Source organism: Raphanus sativus, chromosome 9 (genome assembly GCF_000801105.2).
Source record: "Raphanus sativus cultivar WK10039 chromosome 9, ASM80110v3, whole genome shotgun sequence".
NCBI lineage: Eukaryota > Viridiplantae > Streptophyta > Magnoliopsida > Brassicales > Brassicaceae > Raphanus > Raphanus sativus.
Window position 1 is genome coordinate 25,886,330 of NC_079519.1, and position 21,387 is coordinate 25,907,716.

At 31.4% G+C, this 21,387-nt stretch overlaps 3 protein-coding genes across 5 annotated transcripts; 1 reads left to right on the forward strand and 2 right to left on the reverse strand.

Annotated features, from left to right (window-relative positions):
- Positions 1-5,858: 5,858 nt before the first annotated feature.
- Positions 5,859-6,588, reverse strand: LOC130499505 (uncharacterized). The gene has a single exon (XM_056993629.1). It carries the CDS (start codon positions 6,529-6,531, stop codon positions 6,049-6,051), a length of 483 nt encoding a protein of 160 aa, XP_056849609.1. The 5' UTR covers positions 6,532-6,588; the 3' UTR covers positions 5,859-6,048.
- Positions 6,589-12,858: 6,270 nt separating this feature from the next.
- Positions 12,859-16,441, forward strand: LOC108827694 (glycosyltransferase BC10). Its single transcript, XM_018601164.2, has 11 exons — positions 12,859-13,224; positions 13,719-14,236; positions 14,330-14,428; positions 14,595-14,695; positions 14,777-14,848; positions 14,965-15,055; positions 15,326-15,406; positions 15,519-15,581; positions 15,682-15,804; positions 15,900-15,938; positions 16,034-16,441. The coding sequence occupies exons 2-11, from the start codon at positions 13,847-13,849 to the stop codon at positions 16,163-16,165; spliced, it is 1,191 nt and encodes a 396-aa protein (XP_018456666.2). The 5' UTR covers positions 12,859-13,224; positions 13,719-13,846; the 3' UTR covers positions 16,166-16,441.
- Positions 16,442-16,483: 42 nt separating this feature from the next.
- On the reverse strand, positions 16,484-21,082 carry LOC108827693 (subtilisin-like protease SBT2.5). 3 transcript variants are annotated; one of them, XM_018601159.2, is made up of 11 exons: positions 20,788-21,082; positions 19,759-19,960; positions 19,538-19,682; positions 19,070-19,464; positions 18,880-18,975; positions 18,717-18,789; positions 18,266-18,551; positions 17,839-18,164; positions 17,479-17,746; positions 17,120-17,401; positions 16,484-17,047 (listed from the first exon to the last, which is right to left on the reverse strand). In XM_018601159.2, exons 2-11 carry the CDS (start codon positions 19,923-19,925, stop codon positions 16,638-16,640), a joined length of 2,448 nt encoding a protein of 815 aa, XP_018456661.1. In that variant the 5' UTR covers positions 19,926-19,960; positions 20,788-21,082; the 3' UTR covers positions 16,484-16,637. The 3 variants fall into 3 exon arrangements, with proteins under 3 accessions (XP_018456661.1, XP_018456662.1, XP_056849585.1); XM_018601160.2 differs by lacking the exon at positions 20,788-21,082 and adding an exon at positions 20,391-20,593; XM_056993605.1 differs by lacking the exon at positions 20,788-21,082 and adding an exon at positions 20,253-20,320.
- Positions 21,083-21,387: the final 305 nt, after the last annotated feature.

The window sequence follows — 21,387 nt, forward strand, 5'->3', positions numbered from 1 at the left end:
AAAACACATATTAATATTTATATAGCTATTTATAAAGGTTTATAAAATTATTTAAAAGGTTTTATAAAACTATTTACAAGAACTTATAAGCTATTTATAAGAGTTTATACATTTATTTATAAGTATTCATAAACTAATTTACAAGGTCTATAAATATATTTATAAGCTTCTCTTGTAACTCAGAGTTCTGAAACCACTCAGTAGTGAGATGAACACCAAGGCAGTAAAGACTCTTGGGCACTTCTTCATAAGCAATCTGAGCATATTTAGCACTCTTCTCAGTAACAGAATTCATATGCCCTTCAAAAGATTGAATAGTAGCCTTGAGCCTCATGATCATGGTGGCGCTGTCGTAATGAAGCGGCTGAGCTTGGTAACGCAAGACAGCCATGTTGCGGATAATGGGTTCAGAGTCAAGAACCATCACAGGACGTCTGGAAGCAGCGGCATTGGAGAGAAGCAGCTGAGAGTTTCGGATCTGAGCGCTAAGGGTCGAAATACATTTACTGTTACTAATTAATTTCAAGCCATTTTGTTTGTCAGATACCTAGGCAATTGTATAAGAGCTTATAAGAGTTTATAAGAGCCATTTTATAAGAGTCTATAAAACCATTTATGAACCATTTATAAATTGTATAAGAGTTTGTAAAACCTTGTATCAATCATCTATAAAGTTTATAAAACGTATATAAATATTTATATAACTATTTATCAAAGTTTATAATACTACTTAAAGGGCTTATAAAACTAAATTACAAGAACTTATAAGCTATTTATTAAAGTGTTAATAAATTAATATACCAGGTTTAAAAATCTATTTCTAAGAGTTTATTAATCACCAAATTAACAAAATTCACGAAGTGCTCTAGAAATTTACATAGTCCCACCATCCCAATCGCCGAGTACGCATCACAAAGGGTGATACTTGGGGACGAAGCTCCGCTGCGTCTCCACTCTGCATGAAAGAATCTGCAAAGCAACAACAACGAGGAGAAGAAGCATCAAAATAATGTTAATAAAATCAACAATGTCGGCCATTACTAAATAATCAATGAATATTTTTTTTTCTTAATCTTGCTATGATCAGGAACGGTTATGTGTATCACATATCCTTACAAACGGATGATTCTCAGTCAAATTAAAATTCCAATCCCCACCTTTCTGTTCGTAACTGATACGAATCAAAAACCCAAAGCTTTTCACAAAGACTGAAATCAATTTAGAGTCGCATCCTTCAAGTGCGGATTGGAGCTCGAGCAAACCCTAGGAGAGGTCCAGAAACGGCATAGCTCATGAACGGATTGATTCGGAAAACCATTTGAGGTTCTTGTCCGGAGCAGATTCTGTGAACGGCGGCTCTGTTGATGGGTTTGATCAACGGAGACGAATCTCTTTGCATTTACATAACCTCGAAACAATATCGATCAAACCTTCTTCAAAATCGTCTCACAGTAATCTGGGAAGAACGTAAGCTTGGCTGATGGATTGAGAAGATGACGGTTCTCACCGGAGTGGTCCAATCACGCCGGAAATTTTGAGCGGACACAGTGAAGAAATATCTAGGAGAATAGAGAATAAGTTTAATAGTTAGGGGTACAAGAGTATTTTGATCATTAAAAATCTGATGGTATAATTGGTTAGTGTAAATTTGAAAAGTGGTATCATGAAAGTGGTATTTTTGGCAATTTCTCTATAAGATAGTGTATAGGTCTTGACACATTTATCCGAAGAACTATAAAAAAAAAACAGAAATAATGCGAATCAAACCCGAATGCTAAAAACTAATAATGCAATTATATTTAGATAGTGGAAAAAACTATTCTATTTTCACAAATTATTTAACTCTTTTTAGTGAGGTACATATGTGATTTATAGACGAATTAAGATATAAGAAATGTTCTTATACTCGATTCGGATCCGCGATCGAACCCGTTGACTTTATATAATCTAGTCTGGCTTATGTTCTTTATGTAGCTTCCTATTAGAGGTTTACGTTCCCACAAAATTTGGATTTAACAAAATCTCAATAATTAAAATTTTGATAAAATCCAAAACCTGTTGTTAATCCTTGAACCGACACCGGTTGATACGAAAAAAACTCTGAAAAAATTGATAATATTTGTTTTAAGACTGATTAAACTTCTCATATACTTTATAACAGTACATAAAATTGAGTAAACTATTTTATTTCTACTGTAAATTAAATGTATTGTATTTAGGTTATTTTATCGACGAATTAAGATATAAGAAATGTTCTTATACTCGATCCCGATCCGCAATCGAATCAGTAAACCCGTTGACCTTATATAATCTAGTCTGGCTTATGTTCTTTATGTAGCTTTCTAATAGAGGTTTACGTTACCACACAATTTGGATTCAACAAAATCTCAATAATTAAAAGTTTGATAAAATCCAAAACCCGTTGTTAGTCCTTGAGCCGACACCGGTTGATACGAAAAAAAAACTCAGAAAAAATTGATTATATTTGTTTTAAAACTGATTAAACTTCTCGTATACTTTATAACAGTACATAAATTGAGTAAACTATTTTATTTCTCATATAAATTAAATGTATTGTATTTAGGTTATGAATATTTACATATTTGTGTTGGGTGCAAATATCCTAATAACAAAGAGGAGTTATTACCTCTTTCCAAAAAATATTTCCAAATAGTTTTCAAAACAGATATATTCTTAAGTCTATTATATTGTTATTACGATTTATTAAAATAATTTTTAATTTTATGATAACTAAAGCCAGCTATGAAAATATATTTCACACATTGATCTAATAAAAAATGTTAAACGAAATATTTAGAACACGATTAACAATTTTAAAGGTGTATTCTCGGTTAAAATAGTGCAAAGTTGTTTAAATATGATTTATTTTGTGTATAATTATCATAGGAAATCTTTAAAAAAAAATTCACTTTTTTGGAGAAGATAAAATTTTCATGTATTTTCTGATCATTTATTAATTGTTTCCTACAAATATGGTATATAGTTATAATTATTGAAATTTTGATATTACCTGAAAAAAATATGTTAAGAGTTAAAAATTGTTAAGAACAAACCACATCAAATCTAAATTTTGAGTTTTGACAATTATTTTAGTATTTAATATAGAATGTAAAGTATGGAACATTTAATTTCTTATGAAGTTATTTGGTTTTGATGGCTAGCAACGATTTGGTTAAAACTAATGTTGGTCTGGTTAAACTTAGTAGTATTGGCAATATATTATAACTGTCCATTTAACTTATGGAAATATAAATGATAGTGTATGCTTGTGCAATATATAAAACATATAAATATAATATCATTTATAGTGTACGATTTAGATGATAGTGTTAGGCATCATGATTTTGACTTATGGTAATATATAAAATAAAAGTGATAATGTACGTTGTGAAATTATAATATTTATCAAAAAAAAGAAAGGAAATCGTAATCGTATTATCAACCATTTGAGATAATTATTGGTTTTACTCTGTGTTGGAAAGTAAATATTTGTACTGGTGGTGACCGTAAATTTCTCTAACATTACCAACATGATTTATTTGAAATATTTCAGCAATATTAAATGGTTCAAATAATATACTTAAGTTTCTAATGAATAGGCCCAAACAACTGGTATAAGTAGATTTTTCAAAAATGCTTCCCTTTTAATAGTATAGATTTAAAATCTTATGTATGTTTTTTTTGTCCCAAATTGAAATACATTCATAATCAAAGTAGCAATATTCATACATAAACTGGCGGCAAAACGAAATAGCCCCAGGACCAAGAACCCATAGAAAGCGGCACACTAAAACCCACACTGAGGCGACTTGAATCTACACAGGGATGACTTAAAAACACAGAACCAAATACACAGTTACCATCTATGCAGGAGCAAAAACAAAGAGCTTAGTAGCCTTTAAACTGAGGAGAAGCCAGTGATAGGGAGATACCGCTGCTGCCCGTAGCCCGCCACCCGGGAACCTCCGCTTCTACACCCAAACCACCCTTATCGCTGCTGCCTCGCCCGCCAATCGATAAGACCAATAACTGGAGACTTCATAAATCGACAAGGGGAACCGCTGCTTGGTCCACGCACCTTGGATAACTAAACGTTCAAATAACTTAGAAAGAAGCTCCTCCATCACACGCACACACACTGAAGATGAAGCCTTGCCAAATTAACCTCTCTGGAGACACACACAAGAGAGGAAAACAGACGACAAGCAACCACCAACACTAAACCCCAGCAAAAAACTACTAAGACAAGAGATACACTCCAAGCAAAAAGGCAACAAACCGACCAAACCTTTACACCACTCTACTGAAAAGAGAACGGGAGAGACTAAAACGAGCAAGGCTCACAAACCAATGCACTTCCACTTCTAGATCTGAAACACGAAATGTGCTGCCCCAACCGACCACAGCCACATCTGCATCTACTAACTCGATGAAACACAGTTCCAACATAAGCATGACGAAAATCATAGAGAAAAGACAGAGCTCACTAAGCTCATGAACCAGCACGAAACTCAATCCAAATCTCAACGAAAACACAAACAATAAAGCCCAGAAGATAAAGAAAGGAAAACTACAAATGATTTGACCGGCGGTGGTGTTAACGGAACCACCACGCGCCGGTCACCGGCAAAAAATCTTATGTATGTTTTACAATCCAGCATATTTTCATAGATTATTATCGTTTATATTCTTAATGTTTATTTTTAATTATATATTTTGCATTGGTTAAAGCACCCTTTAGTGATCTAAAAACAAAATGTTTTACATGATTGATAAAATAATCTATAAATTATAAAAGTATTAAATAATCACTAAATTCTAAACCTAAATGTTTTAGTATTTTCGAAGTGACTTCCAATTTATGGTGTTTCGAACAATTTTTTATGGTTTTCAAGTTCTTAGACGTAAACATTAAGATTTTGTGTCAAATTACAATGATAATTTTAAAATATACATAAAATTAATTAATTATTTAACATATTATAATTTTACAGCTTTATTTTGTTCTTAAAATTAAAATAATAATTATATGTAATAGTTTGTTAATAATTACAAATTTAGTTAGTTATTTAAATATTGAAACTTTCAAAAATATATAAGATTTTGGTTGTACTATAAATAAATATCTATAAATAAATAATATTATTTAGTGGTAGAATAATTTTATGTGTGGCTGTTTATTCTATTAAATTGGTTTATATGTAATGACTAAAATACCTTTAAGAAAACCTTAAAAACAAATCTAGTGTAGTGAAATTTTATGTAAATCACACGAGATTAGGTATATTATATGTGTGTGTATATATATATATATATATTAGTTTTGTCACAATTTGATTATTTGACTAATACTGTTAAATCAAATGACCACTAATAAAGACCTTAGGTGTCGATTGCATAGATGGTGGACAATGGGGGAGTATAAAATGTATGAATGGTCTGGAGAATTTCCTATTAATAATCAGAAATAAACAAGCTCGACAAATACAAAACCTAAAAAATATCATTTGAACAAGATTTATTTTATGAGTTTTGTGGTCGTCAAAGGCGATATCTTCTAGAGAGCAGAGATCATTTTGGACTTTTTGTAGTTTATTTGTGGGTTCTGGGATCGTCAAGCTGTCCCAGAGTATAGAAGAGTCTTCAACCCTTGATTTTGGTCTATCACTTGATGAACTTTGTGATAGGTGCATCTCCATGGATAGTTTTAGTTACAATGGAAACTTTTATAATAAACACATCAACAAAATGTTAGTTTTATATTGTATTTTTTTAATAGAGTGAATTAGTATGTATATTAAAATTTAGTAAACTGTAGTTATCATACATACCTTTTTTTGATCAACTTTATACATATCTACATACCAAACTCACATTAATTAAACGCATACAACTTTATATATTGAAATTTGACTGATCATAGACTAGAGTCAAATAACCCACGTTAAAGCTTTTAGGGGTTGCCAAGTTAACTCACAAACCAGAACATCTAAATAATGTAGATGAAGATCTACCACAAATAAAACTTTAGACCTGTACCACCGACAAGTAGTTCATCTCGGACGAACTACTTGTGATGCTTGACGCGACAAGGTTTTCACACTTGGCCACGGCTCTTACACTCTCTATCAGCTCGTTTGTTCTTCCCTCTTCGGACAATATCTGCAAAAGTTCTTCCGTGTTTATGACCAGCTTCACTTTCCATATATCACCTTTGTTTCTCATACGCTTCCTCGTCTTCTTCTTCTCCTTTTGTCGGGTCTTTCTTGAAAAAACGTTTGTATACGATCTCTTCAACACCCTGCTGTTGTAATCCAGAGACATTCCATAAGGAGTTATCACTGGCAAGGACTCGCTGTTGGATCTTACGTGACAGTTTTCGACAGAAGACTTCAACTCGTCGGAGCCTGCTGTGACGGGGGAGAAGAACTCTAGAACTCCACCGTCAGGTTTTATGACTTTGATCGGTAAGCACTCTTCCATGTATCCTCCGAATAAACAGTTTCCCATGCCTAATTTAAACGTCGTTGACGGTGAGAGAGTGAGCGATTTCCTTATAGTGATTCTTATTAAATAGAAAGATAAGACACAAACTATGTGAACACTAAAGTCGCGTACATCAAAGGCAAAAGACCGTGGAATCTTCTTTGCTTTTGATATTTGAAATACTACATAGTTTGCTTTTTTGAGTAATGCTATTAGTGTTAGTTCTTTTGTTCTTTACTGATGAACATATAGGATACTCAAGTGACCATAACATAAACCAGTTTCTATATTGTCATCCATTTTATATTTATTCATATCTTAAACTTCTTTTCGTAAATCCTATGAAGTAAGAAATATGCAGATATCCATTGTAAGATAAACGCTTTAAGTAGATTACTCGGATTTTATCCCTGTTTTAAAGTATGAATTATCTTTGAAATGATAAAAAAAATATTTATTGAAACTATAATTTTCTATAGTTTATGTATTATCTTTAACCCGTCTTGTATCTTTTAACATGTCTAGTCTTGATAAATTTTTTTAATAATATAATAAAAAGAAATATATATTTATATTTAAAATTGATAGTGAAACATTTTTATTAAAATGAAATCTTTAAGAAGACATTGAAGTATCTTTTAGTTGTTTTGTTTAAGAAAATACAATTTTTATGTTTTTCTTTCCAGAAAACTAAAGACGACTCATTGTTAATTTTATTTAATAGATCAAAAAGTCATTACAACTTATTTTGGCGCCAGAAGCTAATTCTACAGTCTGAGTCTCTTTCCAACTTTCTCTTTAATCAAACGCATCGATCTTTTACTTTTGTTTGGAGGCCACCTTACGTTTAATACGAATACAAAAGTCTGATTTTGGCGCCAGAAGCTAATCTTATACTAATAAAATTGAGTTTTTTATCTCTTCGGGGAAAAAAATGTCATGTGGCATTCTCTTTTTAATAATTAAAATATTTTCTCAATTTTATTTAGTGTGTTTTGGTATTAATTGTGATTAGATGTTAGTTTATTTTTGTTATTAATAATTTATTACAATGATGTTTTAATTTAGGATTGAAAGTTTAATTTATTATGAATTTTATGTTTTGATTTTTTTAGATTTCATAACTCTTATGTTACATATTTTTTTAATACTTTAAATTATTTCTTAATATTTTGTATGTCAAATAAAAAATACAAAAATAGAAACTAAAGTTAAGTATTTTTAAAATAATTTAAACATAAAATAGATACATATCCAAACTATTACTTTATGTTTGAAAACATTTAAAATATTAACTTTAGTTTTTTTATATTTATTTTCATTGCTAATATATTATTATATAATAAAACTAATTCATTTACTAAACCGCGGTTCACTCATGGTTGACCCAATGATTCAGAGACTCGGTAAATCGTCTGGTTCAATGTCCGGGTCGGGTGTCAAAACACGGGTTTATAGGGTTTCTTTGTATTTGATGTTGACGATGGAGAATGGAGCATCTACGATTCTCCATCTTTAACGCAATCGACATAACCGTCGTATAATCAATCTAGAAATTCCACTCATCCCACTCTAATAATGTTTAGTAATTGATGGCGATTCAAGTCCAAAAAACTAACACTTGGTCTATTGGTATTGACACATAAACTCTATGGTATATTTCCATGTTACACTGTGCAAGGAAACTAATAACTTCCATGATGCATGCTATCCGCGTTTACATTTTAAAAACCGTGAATATGATTAATATACTTTTAAAACTTAACTAAAAAAAAGAATCATTACTTCTAATCTGAGAAAAATTTAAAAATGTTGTCTGGTTGCTAAAGTTATTTAAAATTGATGTAAACCACACACCAACCTCACCATTAATCATTTGCACCACATTAACCATTTATTGTCAAAATCATTACTAAATGCAACAAGTCAGCAAGCTCGAATGTCACAGATAGTTAGAAATTGTCTTTCTCATGACCGTTGTAGATGCTAACATCTCATTTACTAATTAACAAATTGACTTTTCAATAGGAAGATTTGGTGAAATTGTTCCATTCCAGTTAAAATAGAAGTTGTCCATTAAATAGAGGAGTTTATAAACCATTTATAGTTTTTAGATAAAAACATATTTAGATTTATATTAAGATTTTATATTTCTAAATAAGGGTGGACAAGCAAGAATTTCGTTATGAACACACACAAAATCTTCCATTATAACAAAACTAATATAGAAAATAATTTTATGTTTCTTATTTTAAGATATATCTTTTTGAGAGAACTTGAAACTAAAGTAACACATACAACTCGCACCTCTATATTTTAAAAGTCAACATGGTAATTTTAAAAATATATATTAGATACTCACCAATTATTTTACCAAAAATTGAAACTTCACCCTTATTTTTTTTATAAAATTTATAAAATTTGAAACGTATTCCATCTTTCTATTATTTGAACTAAATATATTAGTAAAAGTTTTATAGTTCATATATAGTTATTTTAATAATTAATAATATAAGTATGTTCTCTATATAAAACATCAACTTTGTTTTATGTTTAAATTCCAACTAAATTAATACTATCGGCTTTTTATTCTTTTTTATTAAATCGATTAATAACAACCGCTTATGCTATTACAATTTGAACTAAACAACTTCAAACAAAGTAATGCACTACGGCCACTAACCACTATAAAAAATCAGAAAATATCATTTTTAATATATTTTATTTTCATATTAACATATTTTATTTGTTAAGACCATATAATATTTATAAATTAATGTAAAAGTATAACATACGAATCCGGCGCGTAGCGCCGGTAAATCACTAGTAAACTATAAAATATAAAATAGCACAATTAAACAGTAAATGTTTACGGATGACATTTGGAGACATACAAATGGTTTGATTGGTAGAGCATTAGTATAAGCATTATGTTCGTTATTATCCAATCAACATTTGTTACAAAAGCATTTAGAATAGCATTTACAAGATGTTTATGCTCTCTAAATGCTCTTTACTTAATGCTCTCTTATAGATTTTTTGGTAGAGTATTTGCATTTAAAATATATAAAATTTTAAAAATAATTATATATAATTAACTTCTTTTCATTTAATAATATAAAATTATGTTTATAAAAAAAATTGAGATTAAATAATTTTAACATCTTTAAAAGAACAATATTTCACATTTAAAATATAATATAATTTATATAGTTACACACATTATTCATTATTTTTAATAAATAACCTAACATTTAAAATAAACATATCTATATTATTTAAAAATAAATAAATCCTATGTCATATATTAATTTTTATGATAATATTATATATGAATAATTTAATTCTCTACCAATTTATAAATAATTATAATTTATATATATTTTTTATTTTATTTAATAATATTCAAAATTATTCTATGTCGAACAATAAATTTATATTTAAAATAAGTTTTACACTTATTTTTTAAATAATAATATTGACATTCAAAATTTAATTTAATTTATAAAATTAAATATGATTTATTATTTTAATAACAAATATATTATTATTATATATTATAACTTAATATAAATTATTTTAAAATAAATAACTTTTATAATAATTTTACAATTATATACTGCTACTTTTCTACCAACTATCTTATTAAAAATTTTAATAAAATTATACAATTTTTACAGTATATTGCTATTGCTTTTTTGTTGTTAGCAACGTTATTTTGAGTTTATAATTTGAAAAAACACGTGTATTTCCACTCACGAAGAACTTTTTTTTTTTTTTGATCAATCCACTCACGAAGAACTAGTTATACAAAGATCTAAGTACTATTATATTAACATGTCAAATCTGGAATAAGAAATGCTAACACATATCAAAAACACTGGATGTAGTTTTTTAAATTAGAGGTTTAAAGATTTTTACTTGTCAATAAATATATACAAGATTAGTTATGATTCACGTTTTTAAAATGCAAGATTATTTGTGTTTAAAAAATTTATTTAATAAAATTATATTTTCATCCATAATTTACGTATTTTAAGTTTAAATATTTTTATTTAAATTTTTGTACATTATTTATCGTAATTATTTTTAAAATTTAAAATTTTAATTGTAATAAAAATTATAATCATTATTCTATATAGATTTTTAATTAAAATATTTAAAATTGATATGAAAATAGTTAATGAGAAATATCATTTTTAGTTTTATTACATGTGTATAAGTTCAAATTTCAGTCTTTGAACAAAAAGGTCTGAAATTCAATCTTAAATTTGTGAAATAAAAAGAGTTTTACTTTGAGATGTTAATATATTTATATTTTTAGAAATTTAAGAGTAACTTTTAATAAATTAAAATAGGTATTTTATACTACCCATAGTATAACAGAATATTATAATTAAAAACTAATTTTAACATTATATTCATAGTAAGTTTAATATATGTTACATTGATTTATATTAATTTTTTGTTTTACATAATAATATATGTTCATAAAAATTTATATTTGTGTGTTTTAATATTATATATTCAATTTAAAATTTTATATAAATATAACTATACAATAATCAAAGATTTAAAATAGAATAAATTTTTTATTTGGTGTCTCTCAAATCAGTATTAATTTATTTTAAAATATTAAATTGAAACAAAATAATATATCTGTTAACATGTTTTTTACTGGTCAAATTTGTTTTTATAATTTTTAATATAAATAACATATGTTTGTTAAATCTGTATCTTATTGGATTTTATATTGTAATATTGATAAAATAACCTTTAAAAATCTATAATCATAAAATTATCAACTGTAACCTGTTCCACTATACAACAAAATAATATATAAATTTTATTTTCATCAAATAAATATATATGTATTTAAAGTTTTAATTTTTTCTTATATTATAATTTTATTTATAGTTTACGTAAACGACATCTCCATTCTACCTATTCCATTTCGAGGGGTAGCAGTGGATAATGTCTATTTTCATTAACTAAACGAAAACAGAGGATATAGCAGCTGCCGAATATTTGATTAAGATAAAATATAGAGTATTATTTATTTAATATTATATTTTATTATATTTTAAAATAAATTAAATTAAATTTTAAATCTATGATTTTTTGTGTATATAAACTTTAATTTATTTTATTAAATTTAAAATTAATTAATAGGTTACATTAATTAAGTTGCATAATTAATGTAAATGTCTAAATTTGGTAATATCACACAAGACAGACTAATGTAATATTCAAATTCTGTTTCTATTTTAATATCATAGATTTATTATATTTTACAGGATGACGTTTTATCTAGAATATATATCTTATTATATAAAGATTGATTTTTTAAAGCTTGTTTTTGTTATTATCTTAGTATATATATATATATTTAATCATGAGATAAATTTATACATGTCACAATCTTTGAATAATCGAGATCTATACTATTATTTATGAAGTGATTTTACTTACTTGTCATGTTCTCCATGATTTTAGCTAATTTTGCTTATTTATTATATTTTATTAAGTTTAAGCTAAATTATCATTGATGTATTATTTGTTTTGAGCTGAGTCAATAAATCATTAATTTAAAATAATAGTCTTGATGAATATTATATAAATAAAAACGAATTTTATTTTATTAATATTAAATTTATATGTTATATTAGTTTTTCTTATTTGTCATATTTTTATTAGGTTTTAGACTTTTAGATAGGTTATTAATTTATTATTAGTTTCTAACTATTCACTAATTTATTTTAATGATATAAAGTTTATATGTTATATGCTATATTAAATAATTGATTACAAAATAATACTTTAGAATTATCAAAAAAAGATAATTCTTCTATATATATATTCTTTTTTGTGCCTATCTGAAAACAATATTTTTATTATAATTTTTTTTTAAAAAATAAGATACAAAATAATTTATTATTAAGTATTAGTCAACCAAAATATAAATATATTTTCTAAATTATCTCTAAGATATGAGTGTTTTAAAAAAAACTTAACACAATAATAAGTATATATTTTGATTAAAAATATTTGACATATATAAATATTTTGATTTTTGGTTTAACTATTTAAAAAAATAAATAATAATTTATTATGCTGGTTTTAGATTAATAAAACATAAACAAATAAATATTTATAAGAAATTTATGTCCGCACGTGCGGACAAAACACCTAGTTTATATAATAAGATAGAAAATATTAGAGTAGGGAATTTAGTATAACACAATTACAAGTTGATCCAATTATAAAATTACACATCAACTATTAAACTTAGTAACTATTATTAATATAATAATAAAAAGTTAAATCTTAGCAACCTCTCTAGAAAAATTTTACTTCTGTTTTTGAACCGAAGAGACAGAGACTTCTTCGTCTTCTTCATCGTCGTTGTGTGGAGACTTCTCCTCCTTAGGTTTATAGAGTACATACCTAACTTCATTTTACATAGAGAGAGAGAGAGAGATCAGAAGAAGAAACAAAATCGTGAAAAGGTGGAAACTTTTTAAAGAGTAAGGAGATTGAAATTACACAGAAGGAAACGTTTATATGCGTGGATAGATATCGATACGTATACTCCTGGAGTGTTATATACGTCTCTTTGAGTGTTTGTGTCTCTCTCTCAGTTGTTCTTTCGCTGAAAGTTGGGATCTTTGGGGGCGGTCTGTGTGATCCGGCGCCGTTTAGAAGTTTATGATCCAGGTTCATATCTTCTCTTGTCTTAACTAGATCAGATTTGGTTTTAGATTTGGAAACTGTATTTTTTTTAAAAAATATATTCTAGGATTGAGAAGCAAACATTTGTGGAAACTATTGACTGAGATTTTTCTCCTTAAAGCAATGAGCTTTAATGATCGTGTGTGTGTGTATTAAATTGGCTACTAGAAGCTGTGACGATAGTTTTGACTTTTCTTGGTTTGGATATAGAATGGAGTTTGTTTGTTGGTACTAATTTGAATGTTTCAATGTAGAGATGATATATTATCTTCATCAAGAGTTTATGATTTGATTCATATGTATCTTATGCTGTCCAGCTTTGGAAACTTTCAAGGATTAAACTAGAGAGACTATCTTGTTTTAGACCTTGATCTGGTTTAGCTTTCAAAGTTGCATCTTGTGCAGTTATGCTCTTGTCTTGTCCTGTTCTCTTTTGTGTGGTCTGAATGTTTCTTCTTTTTTTTGGTATGTACCTTTAGGTTACGACTTCTAGCTACCAAGTGGAGCTTTTCGGTCTAGCTGAAGAAGCTTGTTTGTACCCCCAGTGGATTAAGAAATATTTGAGGTTGAGGTGTTGAAGTATGCAATAAAGTTTTTTTTTTATGAGATGAAGGCAATTAAAGGGTGGCTTCTAGGAAGAACAAGTTATATGCAGTCCTTGCCTGGTGGTGCTCGCCACCACCGTTCTCCTACAAACAAACCAGTATGGATCATCGCAGTTGTTTCTCTGATTACACTGTTTGTAATTGGTGCTTACATGTTCCCTCGTCACCGCAAAGCTGCTTGTTATATGTTCTCATCTAAGGGATGCAAGGCGCTTACCGATTGGCTTCCACCCTCAGTGAGGGAGTTTTCCGATGACGAGATCGCAGCTCGTGTAGTGATTAGCGAAATGTTGAGCTCCCCTCGTGTCATCAAGAAGACTTCTAAGATTGCATTTATGTTCTTAACACCTGGTACATTGCCTTTTGAAAAGTTATGGGACCTCTTCTTCGAGGTAAACTGTGTCAGATGTTTTGCTTCTGGCTAAGAAGATACTGTCGAATAGGAAGTACAATGAACTCTTTGTAATTTTGTTACCTCGTCACAGGGTCATGAGGGGAAATTCTCTGTGTATATCCATGCATCAAAGGATACGCCGGTTCACACCAGTCGTTACTTTCTTAACCGTGAAATCCGAAGTGATGAGGTCTGTCTCTGATACCTGTATATGTAGATATCATGTCATGACATCTCTCTAATTTGGTCATTAAAAAAAACATTGAGTGACTACATGTAGTTGGTGGCGTGTGTCATGGCTCTGTAGTAATTTTCATGATTGTGGTAATAGAATCATATATATGTTGTTTCTGAAGGTGATCTGGGGTAGAATATCAATGATTGATGCCGAGAGACGTTTATTGACCAATGCTCTTAGAGATCCTGAAAATCAGCAATTTGTTTTGCTCTCTGATAGGTAAACTCTCCCAGACACTTTACTTCTCTGATTATTCTGAGGTTGGCCCTAACCAACTTGGTTGTTTCTTGTTTTGTGCAGTTGTGTGCCACTCCGAAGCTTTGAATACATGTACAACTATATGATGTACAGCAATGTCAGCTATGTTGACTGGTAAAGTCATTTTGATCTAGTTGATGAGATGTCAAAATCATAGTTACACATGTTACCAGATATCTTCCCGGCTTACTTTGTAGTAGAAATATATATGATTTTCTTATATTCTTCAGCTTTGAGGATCCTGGTCCACATGGAACCGGCAGGCATATGGATCACATGTTGCCGGAAATTCCAAAGGAAGATTTTCGAAAGGGTGCACAGGTACAAACTACTTCGCTTATCTAGTACACTATGCTTGCATCATACATGCGAGATCACTAAAATACAAGGACTCAAATATATGGAAATCATTTATGTGTCATTGTTGGGACTGGTGTATTCGATGGAAGGCTTTGAAGTAGAACTATTTTGCTTATCATCATTTAAAGCACATTTGATCGGCTTATTTGGTCAAGTGACAAAAACTGGCATGAGAGTATTTTTAACAAGTTTTTATGGCTTAGTTAACTCGTATCTCTATATCCTGTGCAGTGGTTCTCAATGAAGCGTCAGCATGCTGTAATAACTGTCTCTGACAGTCTTTACTACACAAAATTCCGGGACTATTGTCGGGTGAGTATAACCTAAGCCTCCAAATAGATTCTTCTATTTTATGGAGGCATTGCTATTTAGATCTATGAAAATAGCCACACATTGATGCTAAGACCTTTTTTTTTTAATTCAGCCAGGTGTAGAGAAAAACAAGAACTGCATAGCTGATGAACACTACTTACCAACATTTTTTCATGTGAGAATCCATTTTGAGTCTATAGCTAAAAAGAAAGTGTTTCACTTTCTCATACTTTCTTTATCCGTAATAATATACTTTGGTGTGATAAATCTCTCAGATGCTTGATCCTGGTGGCATTGCTAACTGGACTGTAACATATGTTGATTGGTCTGAGAAAAAGTGGCATCCAAGAACATACATGCCCAACGATGTCACGCTCGAGTTACTGAAGAATCTCACGGTATTGTCATTAAACTGCTATAATCTCTTAAAACTCTTCCTTTTCTTGCTTCAATTGGGATGATTAACTGGTATATCTTTTTGATCCATTTGCAGTCCATTGACGCAGTTTCACGGGTAACAAGTGAAGGAACGGTACACGCTTCATCTCTACTTGTAATCAGTTGTAAATCTACCCTCAGCGAGATGATAATCTCCTTTTCTATTTTCTTATGTCTGCAAAAACACAGGGTGAAGTAACATGGACATCTTGCATGTGGAACGGAATCAAAAGACCTTGTTATCTCTTTGGAAGGAAATTCCATGCAGCTACTCTCAACAAACTGATTGACCTCTTCTCAAACTACACAACCATGGCATGAACCTCTCACAACAAGGCGTTTTGATTGATGGATTAAATGCAAAGCATAAGAAGGTATTCTTTTGACTCGGATTCTTTGACCAGCGTCCCATTACATTCTAAGGAACCAAGTTTTGAACTTGAGGAATAGAAACCCTAGAAGATGTAACTCACTCACTGCAAAGTCCTTTTAAGAGAAGAGAAAATCATTGTGGTCTTGAGAAGCATAGGAACTGTGTGTATTTCATCTGGTTGGGGACTACATCTCATTGTTATTTATATAAAAAATCTTACCAGAGTGCTTTCTGTTTTATACAATTTAAACTCCAGCATCTGATCATACCTCACTGAAACTCCGAAAGGTGGAGCTTTATATCAAAAACTAATCATACAAATTGCTATTAAGCATTCTCCTTTTTTCAGTTCTCTAGAGCTACATTCTTATTACTGCATGTTACAACAAAAAAAAATATTACAAACACAACAACATTTGTTCAGTGCCGATGTCCCAGAGCCACCACAGGAATCCTCACTTTATGTCCACGGCTACCTTTCAACTTCACCTCTCCGAAGCTGTAGACTCCAGAAACCGATCTCACGGTCAGAGTAACAGAGAAAATTCTAGAAGCACCAGGTCTGAGAGTCATTGCTGGTGGGCTCACTTCAATGGCAGTAGAAGGCTGCATCCTAGCTGTTATTGTGTATGTTTCTTCTACTTCTGCCACGTTTGTCACTCTCCTTGTTACGGTCTGAGTCCCCACAAGGTGAGAAATGGCGATGGATGCTGCATTGAAGTTTGAAGGATGTTTCATATCATAGTTGCAGGGCGTGTTGGTGTAGTTTCTTATCTCGTGGGAATCAATCCCCGGGGTTGTGCACAAGAATCCTAGATAGTCCTCATAACCTACAAGCGAAAAATCTTATTGAACAGAGAGATGGAAAGATCTTTGTACAGCGTTGATGAGAAAAACAGTACCTGCATCAAAGACAAGACCAGGATCTAGAGCAGCATGTGGATTGACATGACCACTTCCATAGTCAAAAGGAGTTGCTTTCATAAGCGTTACAGCTTCTGTGTCTGAATATTGCTGTGCCTGGAGAAGCCTTCCTGCTCTATCTATGACTGTTGAGGTTGTCATCAGAGCTGATTTTATAGCAGCTGGACTCCATTGAGGATACTTCTGCTTCACAAGTGCAGCTATCCCGGCTATGTGTGGTGCAGCCATGCTGGTTCCTGATATTAGCGCAAATCCTTCGCCTGCTCAACACCCCCAAAAGTAACAAACTTCATAAGAACCTCCACATGTTAGTTTCAGTACTTTGAATGCTACTTACCAACATAGTTAGGCTCGTCTGTTCCGTTTGGACACCAAGCAGCCCAAATTAGATAACCGGGTGCAAGAATATCCGGTTTAAGAAGATCAGCATCTTGAAAGCTGAAATCTTTGGTGTTAGGTCCTCTAGCAGAGAACAATGCCACTTGAGGTGCTGATTTGTGGTACACAGGTGCTAAACCATCTCCAATGCTTCCCTCAGCGTTAAAGCTTTTCACTCGCCCTGTCCAGTCTCTTGTTGTACTGACATTGTAGTAATCTATCAAATCCTTAAAGATGCAAACACACAGCGTTTTTTTAAGATTCTGACTAAAACTAAGGCTAAAGAGTAAAGTGAAAACAATGAAAGCTCTCTCATTACCATTGACTTAGACACATCTGTTATCAAGATTCCTGGAACGGCAGAAGGAACGGGATCGAATTTTGTTCCTGGAGAAACATTTTCAACAACAAGAACGAAACCAGCAGCTCCGAGATGCTTCACAGTTGCAACAACTTTCTTGATGGAAGCTGTGCCGACAACGAAGTTGAAAGAGTATCCACAGAGAAGAATCTTTCCTTCAACTAGTTTCTTGTTAAAGACTTCTGGTCTCTGGCAATCAGATGGATTATACTTTGACACAGATGAATCCAGCAGAACATCATTTGCAGAGACCAAAGTGTACATGCGATGTGGCCGAGTTGATGCTGCAGAAGAAAGAACACATAATCATTTCATCAAAACATAAACTTGGAATACGTCCAATGCTAAATGCAAGTTTCATTTTGTTTTTTTGATTTTTGCTTACGGGACAGTCCCATCCCAGCCAGCATTTTTCCATTTCCAAGTGTAAGATGGTTTTTGTATCTGCGGTCATCAATAGCAGCTGCGACAGTAGTTATCCAGGGGCTATATGAAACCAAAGTTTTTGGAAATGGGCCTCCGTTTCCAGCAGCTTGAGCAACGAAAACGCCAGCTTTCACAGCTCCAAGAAGTGTAGCATCGAATGGATTCAAGAACGTTGTCTTGGTAGTTGTTGGTGGACTGTTGGGACCAACAGAGAGACTCAGGATATCAACTCCATCATGAACAGCCTGCTCATGAAAATCTCTTCTTATTAATATCAACCAAAGGCATTGTTTACGAAAAAATTAGCATTTATAAGGTTACTTGTGGATGAATAAAGCATATGCAGCAGTAGAAATCATTTCACTAAGCTGAGATCATGTTCTAACTTGTGCTTAAGTACTTTATCTTACCTGATCAATTGCAGCAACTACATCAGCCACAAATCCTCCAAAGAGCCGGTAAAGAGCCTTGTAAACAGCAATCCTGAAAGACATGCCTTTTAGCTTATGAAGGAGAACAAAACAACTTTCATTAAAACTGCCATTTGCACTAACTAACTAATCATCTATCTACCTTGCACGTGGAGCCATCCCACTTGCTCTTCCGAATTCATAACCGTGCATTCTCAACGGAATGCCATTATTCCCAGCTGCAATAGCTGCTGTATGACTGATTATCCAGCAGTAAAAAAAAAGAGAATCAGAATTGCTTAGTACAAAGTAAAAGGGTTTTTGAGTACACCATTAGGAACATAGAGACGAACCTTCCATGGCCATCACCATCCATTGGCGATGCATAGTCAATATTTGGGTTAAATGCACCAGCAGCTTTAGCAGCCTCAGCGAAGTGTTGTGCTCCAACAATCTTCCTGTTGCAGAAGCTCTTCTTGGTATGAGGATCTTCTTCACATTTCCCTTTGTAGTGGTGAAGAGGTCCATAAGGTAATCTATGGTGAGAGGCAAAACTCGGGTGATGCGGATAAATCCCAGAGTCAACAAAACCGATAACAATATCTTCTCCTGCTCTTTCAAAGCCACCACCTGTAGGCCAAACATCTGTTGGAAGTCCCAGAAACTCTGGTGTATGTGTGGTGAGTCTCCTCACTTTCCAGTCTTTGTTTACAGATTTCACACCTGGGGTGCGACGTAGTGTTTCTGCCTAGCAAAACATAGTGGATTAGTGTAAGGGAACACCAACAAACAGAGAAACAATGATCTCATCATCTAATTACCTGCTCTGGAGAGACATGTACTGCAAATCCATTTATAAGGTGTTTATAGCTGTAAAGCTTTTTGTATGACCCTTCCTCAAAGAGCATTCCAAGAATCATATCGTGCTTCCTCTCTAAGTGACGAGCATAAGATGTCACCAATTCACTGCAAAATAATAACAGAGGCAAGCAATGTTATAAGACCGTTCTTTAAAAGCAGAGAGAAACTATCTAAAAAGTACCTTGATGTATCAATCCTCTCATCAGATTCGACAGCAGTTGCTTCATAACCATTTTCTCCACCTTGGTAACTTATGATTGGATCTCCTTCTATTGTCACAATGTAAACATCTGCTGTTACAGTAACAAGAAGCGCCGAAAGGACAAAAAGTATCATGCCCATATCCATACTGGTTCTCAAAGATGAAGCTCCAACTTTAGTTACTGCAGAATCAAAATCAAATGAATGCATTAGCATCCTGAGAGTGAGAGACCAATACAACACTCAAACCACATAAATATATTCAAAAACAATGACATTATTAATCATCTAATCTCATTTACTCTTCTCCGAGAGGGACCAAGCTTTCACAAGACAAAACATATAATCAAACAAAATCATCTCCATGGTCGAGTACTTGCAGGTCAAGAACATCAAAACTTATAATCCAGTGAAAAAAAATTGAAGCTAAAAACCACCAAACAAAAGAACAAGGAAGAGATTCATGTTTCTCACTGTTTCACTTCTCAGCTCAGAGAAACAAACACATAAAAAGAGTATAAGCATATCCAACCAAACCCAAAGAAAAGAAGTTGAAATCTAAACAACAGCTTGAAGACAAAAAAGATACCTATAAGTGTATATAGTACTTACTCTAGAGAGATTTTGCCTAAACACTATAATCAAGTAAAGAAAGTTCAGCTCCACCTTATGCTATTTATATAATAAGAGAAGAAAAAGCTAGAAACCGAAAAAAACAGTAAGTACAGTATAACAACTATTGCTCTTCAATTAATGAGACAAACAAAGAAGAAAGAATCTTTAGCCTAACAAGCCTACATTTTCTATAAAATTTAAATTATCAAATCAAAATATCAAGACTAAGTAAGAATAACCCACTTTCATAAACCATTCAAGCAAAGTATAAACAACAATAAAACCCAGACGAAATAGAAAAAAAGAAAAAATAAAGTGTCTACCTTTATCCTTATAAACTGTAGCTTGAAACAGAGTAAAATCCAAAAAAGGCAAATAATGTGTACGAACTTACATTTGCTTCACGAGACGAATCCAGACGCAACAATCAGACAAACAAACACACACACAAAAGTAGCTTTTTGAGACGAAAGGTTAGAACTTTATTCACTACATTTGCAGAAAGAACAAACCCACAACAATAGAAGCTGATTCAGATCTTTTAATCGAGTGGTTTTGATTCTGGGTTTTCTCGGTAGAAGAGAGATCTAGCAAATGATCAAAAGAAGACACGAGAGTTCAGTAAAAAAAAACAAAAAAAGAAACAAAAGAGTTACTGTGATTTAGTGATGAATGGAGTGTTGTGTGGGGTAGAAATGGAGAAGAAAAGGTTTAATTTTTCTTGTTATTGCTTTATAAAAAATAAAGCAGCTATTAAGGAGACAACGAAGCGAAGATGATGGTGACTAATATTAATTGTTAATTTTAATTGTAATGTTTTGTGTGTAATACTGTAATGGTAAAATGTTTTTAAAAAGTGTTTCTGGATTTAACTAAAAATCCATATGGTTTGATAATGGAATTTACATAAATATCCGATTGTCCGAAGGTGGGGAGGAAGGAGACTGACCATTCGCGCGCGAGATTTGCTGTCAGTTTGTACTAAATGACGATA